At 43.5% G+C, this 6000-nt stretch overlaps 1 protein-coding gene across 1 annotated transcript in view; it reads right to left on the bottom strand.

Annotated features, from left to right (window-relative positions):
- The window catches only part of PIGU (phosphatidylinositol glycan anchor biosynthesis class U), a 29707-nt gene continuing 23707 nt past the window's right edge, over nucleotides 1-6000 (bottom strand). Inside the window, exon 12 of the mRNA XM_081196465.1 lies at nucleotides 1-1624. Within this exon, the coding sequence (XP_081052591.1) occupies nucleotides 1511-1624 (114 nt within the window). The 3' untranslated portion in view covers nucleotides 1-1510. The remainder of the gene's footprint in view (nucleotides 1625-6000) is intronic.

The raw sequence follows: 6000 nt of genomic DNA, 5'->3' as shown, positions 1-6000 counted from the left end.
TTTAATAAGGCAAGCTTTTTTATTTTTATAAAATCCCTTCTGAAAGATTGCTTTAATACACTGTAAGAGAAAGGAAGCTATAGCCTGTAGAGCAACTTTGCAAAAAAAAAAAAATTAAATTAAAAAATGACAGAGGAAACATTAAATTGCAGATTCAGTGGGTCTGAAATTAATCTCTTCTGCTTATAAAGGTGGAGTGGTTTTGTCACTGGGCCTCTTCTGGGCTTTAGGAGTTTGGCTGGGTCTCGTTTGGCTACCCGGTGAGGGAACCACACCATTGGTAAAATCAAAATGTCAGAGAAAGAAACTAGCTGGGTTAGAAGAGTTAAAAATAGCAGCCATCTCCAAACAAAAATACCTGTCTCTTGGTTACTGAAGGGAAGTGAACCAACTGAACACACAAGCATTAAAAGCGGGTGGGATGGGGTAGCCATTTTTGCATAGCTGCTTTTCTAATACAGTCACAATTTACTGCTTCTCCTACTAAAACAGTAACACTTTGGGTAGAATATGTAATGGTTATAACTACTGTTGGGCCCAAACATTCCATTAACAGTGCTCCCACTTTTGTGCTTTCTGGCCTCAAATCTTAGGTTGGGAAGAGCTTGGAAGAATCATTTCCCTATGAATCTTAAAAGCTGAATGGATTATGTAGCCCAACCATGACCTCTCTGGTCAACATGCATTCACTTTGGGTTTCCTGTAACTCTTAATTTTCATTTTCCTAAGACTGCACGTGAATAATTCGTTTGCATGTACATAGTGTTTCCCCGTTAAAGAAAAGTGAACAAGTTTGATCCACCTGGTGATTCCGCCAAACGTCCTCTGAATTCTTGGGTTACATGCAGCAGAATGCAAATCTCCATGTCTCCCAGGCTGGTTCCACTGGGCAGCTCCACTCTGACGCACATCAAACTGACCATTTGTCCAGAGCACAAAACTGCACACAGAATACTTGGGGCCTCCCAGTTTCCAGTATCAGTGCAAGGAGAATAAGTGTCCAAGAGTAGCTGCCCATTCTCTCCCGAGGGCGCAAGGATCCCTGTACATCAGGCAGATGAGCTGCCAATTCAAGCAATGGAAGCAGAGCAGCAAGAGGAACCAAATAAACACTTGCTGAAGTTATTCCTTTCCTCAAAGAGAAAATTCCCAGGAGTTTCCCCAAGAAATAATAATAATAATAAAAAAACCACCCATGGCCTTGACACTTGCCTGGATGCAAGACCCCTCCTTGGTGTCAGTTCAAATGCATTTCATCAAGTCCCGAGGAATTATCCAGAACTGATGAGTGGCATTCGCAGCGGTGACAAGAAGAGTCTGATGTGGCTGTGGGCCACCCAGGTGGGCTGTTCAACCTGTTCTCATGCTCTCTGCATCACACTTTGTACCAGCACTGAATCGGTTATTCCCCAAACAGGAGCCCGTTCACCATATGCAAAAAAAGGTATCTCCCCACCCCTCCCCAAGTATCATCCGTTGTCTGTTCCCGCAGTCGCATCAGATGCCAACTTTATTTGAGAACCAGCATGGGGTCTGTCCTGTCTTTTCGAATTAAGTAGATTCCGTGAGTGAGGTAGTACTCCCTCTGCAGGAAGGCGTAGAAATAGTCTGAGATGAGCAAGATCTGCAGGGGAAGAGAAGAAAACACATGCAGGAGTGACACCTGATTCATTCGGAACAAAATGGCTGCACTTCCAGACCAAGACATGCTGTACTTTACACTATCAATGTTTATTTGGTTTATATTTACTGAACTATTATAGACACAAGCCAACCTGCATAGCAGTAAGGCTTTTAAACCATAAAAACATTACCAGTAACAAAAGGGTGCTAAAGCTACTCAAGAATAGCCAGATTGTGTGTTGAAGCAGTAAGGAAAAACCCAACAATGCTGCATTATCTTAACAATTTTATTCTGGAATGCTCAGTCCGTTCTGAGAAGAGCTGCCATAGATGCTGTGGCTAACAACCAATGCAACCCTCAGGCTGAAAGAGACCAGCAACTCCTGACCTGTAGGCTACACAATGTCCTGATTTCCTAGGAAGATTAATTTCTTCAGAAGAAGCACTATAAACAATCCTCCTTAAATGCCTTTTCTTTTTAGAACTCCGTGACATATCAAAGTGTAGCTGGGGGAATTCAAAATGACCTTAACAGACTGGAGAACTGGGCGCAAGCTAACAAAATGAATTTCAACAGGGAGAAATGTAAGGTTCTGCACTTAGGCAGGAAGAACCAGATGCACAAATATAGGATGGGGGATACCTGGCTTACTGGCAGTACATGTGAAAAGGATTTAGGGGTCTTGGTGGACCACAAGCTTAACAAGAGTCAACAGTGTGATGCAGCAGCAAAAAAAAGCTAATGCTATTCTAGGCTGCATCAACAGAAGTATAGCGTCCAGATCAAGGGAAGTAATAGTACCACTCTATTCTGCCTTGGTCAGACTACACCTGGAATACTGTATCCAATTCTGGGCACCACAGTTTAAGGAGGATGTTGACAAGCTGGAACATGTGTGGAAGAGGGCAACCAAGATGACCAAGGGTCTGGAAACTAAGCCTTACCAGGAGCACTTGAAAGAGTTGGGCATGTTTAGCCTGGAAAAGAGGAGACTGAGAGGAGATATGATAGACATCTTCAAATATCTAAAGGGCTGTCACATGCTTGTTTTCTCCTGTTCTGGAGGGTAGGACTCAAACCGATGGCTTCAAGTTGCAAGAAAAGAGATTCCGACTAAACATTCGGAAAAACTCTCTGACAGTAAGAGCTGTGTGACAGTGAAACAGACTCCCACAAGAGGTGGTGGACTCTCCTTCCTTGGAGGTTTTTAAACAGAGATCTGTCATGGATGCTTTAGCTGAGATTCTTGCATTGCAGGGAGTTGGACTAGATAAGCCTTGGGTCCCATCCAACTCTATCATTCTATGAATAAATATATTGTCGCATCCTAGTTTGTGAGAGTGCAAGGTCTAATAGAAACCACGTATGCATTCAGCCAACATATCCCAGCAATTTTTTAAAAATATAAAAATTTATCAGCACCCTTTTCACTAACCCTTTCTGCTACAGTTGGCTGCTACTGTCCACCCCCAGCAAAAGAAGCATGAAGGCTGAGAGCTTGGGGAGTGGACAGAACAGAACTGTGTCCCCCACACTTATTTGCGTTCAGAACATAGGCACCTTATCTTTCTACAACACAGCAGCAAATGTTTTCATGGCTTCCAGTGTGCTGTGCACCTGACCCCTGGAGCATTTCATTTTGACCCAATTCTTCCTCTTGCAATTAATATTCAAAAAGACAGCACACCTGTCACTCTGCATGAAGGAGACTGAAAGTAACCATCTGTGCGGAAAACCATCTACTCAAGCAAAAGAAACCAAGGGAACCTAAAAAGCTTGCAATTTCCAAGGCACACTTTTAAACATACCGTATTTTTCGCTTTATAGGATGCACCGGACCATAGGAGGGGGAGAACAGGGGGAAAAAATTCTCCCCCTCTCTGCTCAGCGCCCCTTCAGCGAAGCAGCAGAAGAAACGGCGCCCCTACCATTTCTCCTCCCGCTTCGCTGATGGGGCGCTGCGCAGCTCTCCCTCTCTGCTGAAGCCAGGAGTCTTGCTCTTCCGGCTTCAGCAAAAGGAACCAAAAGCCTTTGGAGCGCAGTGCGAGTTCCCGCTGTGCTCCACAGGCTTCAGACAGTTCTCCAGGCTTCAGCGAAAGCAACGCGAAGCCTCCGGAGCGCGGAGGGAGCGCTCCCTCTGCGCTTCGGAGGCTTCGCTTTGCTATCGCTGAAGCTAAGGAGCCTGCATTCGCTCCATAGGATGCACACACATTTCCCCTTAATTTTTGGAGGGGAAAAAGTGTGTCCTATAGAGCGAAAAATATGCTAAACAGAGGTCATGCTGCTGGGGCTGATGGGAGCCATAGGTTCCCATCCCTGACCTAACTATATCCAGCTGTAAGTCACTCCATATTTATATACTGCAGGTCTTCCATGGTTAAACTCAAATGATGAAGAGGAGATGTGGATTCCCAGAAACTTAGGGACAAGCGGTGAAGGGCTAAAGTAGTCATCGGTCAAACAGTGTCACATATAGTATGGAGTGACTCTGAATGGGGATTTGAACTTCGAAACCTAACACTCTGAACTAGTTTACACAAACAGCAGATGAGATGATAAACCAGAGTGGACTGCACAACTCCAGACTGCAGCTGAAGGCTCACAAAAATCTTCATAGGAAACTACCTTATCCCGAATCAGTGCATCTACTTTAGTGCTGTTTCCACAGACTGATGGCGGCATTTCAGGGTTTTGTGCTGGGAACTCTCCCAGCGCTCCCCAGAGAACCTGGACCTTCTGCATGGAAACCTGGAGCCTTCTGTGTACATCAAGGTTTCCCAAAGTGGTCAATACTGATCCCCAGAGGTTGATGGGAGGTTGATAGTTAGCAGTACAAGTGGTCAGGGATGATGGGAATTGTAGTCCAAAAACAGCTGGAGACCCAAATTTGGGAAACCCTGCCTTAGACATACTGGACAAAGTGAAGGACTGCAGCTTAGGCTGAAATCCAAGGTACACTTTCCTTGGAAAATTAACCCCACTGAACTGCGGAAGCATATCTAGGCTCAGGCTGCTAGAGGAGATGCAGAATAGTGGCAGAAACAAACTATGACTCTTGCAATTGGATTTGGGAATGCACAGCTTCCCAATACTTCTGTCCAGCCTGCAGGCTCATACTGGTCCTCAGAGCACTTCTGTTTTATTTTGTTAAGAAACTCGCTAGCTATATTTGCAATGACCATAGGAAGCTGTCTTATAGCTTAGTAGCATAGGCACAGACTGGCAACAGTTCTCCAGGGTTTAAAGTAGGAGCCTTTCCCAACACAAATGAAGATTCCAGGGATCCTTTAGTGTGCAATGTATGTGCTCTATGGCCCCTCCCCAAATTCTAAAAGTTCAGACACTCTTTTTTCCAATTCAAGGTCCCATGTGGCATTCAAACCCAGAACCTCTTGCATCTAAAGCAAGAACCACTAGAGACCAAGTCGGTTACAAAGACAATAAATGCTTTAAGAAAGACATCACAAAGCTAGTAAAAAGTGGACAAGTATACACTGAATTCACTCTGCGTTGCAATCTTGCTATTTCTAAGCCTATGTCATAGGCAGTTTAGGGATGGAGGAACACAGCCACTTTTGTCTTTTCAAGTTAGAAATTCTAGTGTAAAAGTTATCAGACAGTAAGTCTCACACATTCACTAAATACTGGTATTGACAAGATTCATGCACACAATATGCAGTTCAATATGCAGTTCAATTACCATAAATTTAATTAATCAGATAACTAGGTTGATCGGAGTATGTATATAACAATCTGTGATATGTATATAACATATCAGTTATATCAGATAATTATGAAAAATGTTGGTCAGAAATCAAAAAAGATCTAGAAATATGGTCAAATTTGAAACTGTCAATGTTAGGCCGAATTGCAGTGATTAAAATGAATGTATTGCCTAGAATGTTGTTTTTGTTTCAGACCTTGCAGATTCTTGACAAGATGGAATGTTTCAAGAGGTGGCAGAAAGACATCTCGAAATTTGTCTGGCAGGGCAAAAAGCCCAGAATTAAATTTAAAATACTGACAGACGCTAAAGAAAGAGGGGGTTTTGCCCTGCCGGACTTAAAACTGTACTATGAGGCAGCAGCGTTTTGCTGGCTGAAAGAGTGGATGCTCCTCGAGAACACAGACATTTTGGATCTGGAAGGTTTTAATAACGCATTTGGTTGGCATGCATATCTATGGTATGATAAAATTAAGCTGCATAGTGCTTTTAAAAATCATATTGTCAGAAAAGCATTGTTTAATGTTTGGATAAGATACAAAGATCTGTTGGAAAACAAAACCCCCAGATGGGTGTCACCAGTGGAGGCTAAGGCAGTGAAGAAACTCAATATGGAGGTCGGATGGCCGAAGTATTGGGAAATTTTGGAACA

This window comes from Podarcis bocagei, assembly GCF_964188305.1.
Source record: "Podarcis bocagei genome assembly, chromosome: 5".
In the NCBI taxonomy this organism is placed as follows: domain Eukaryota; kingdom Metazoa; phylum Chordata; class Lepidosauria; order Squamata; family Lacertidae; genus Podarcis; species Podarcis bocagei.
Note: the sequence above shows the minus strand (reverse complement) of the source record. Positions and strands in the feature narration are given on the sequence as shown.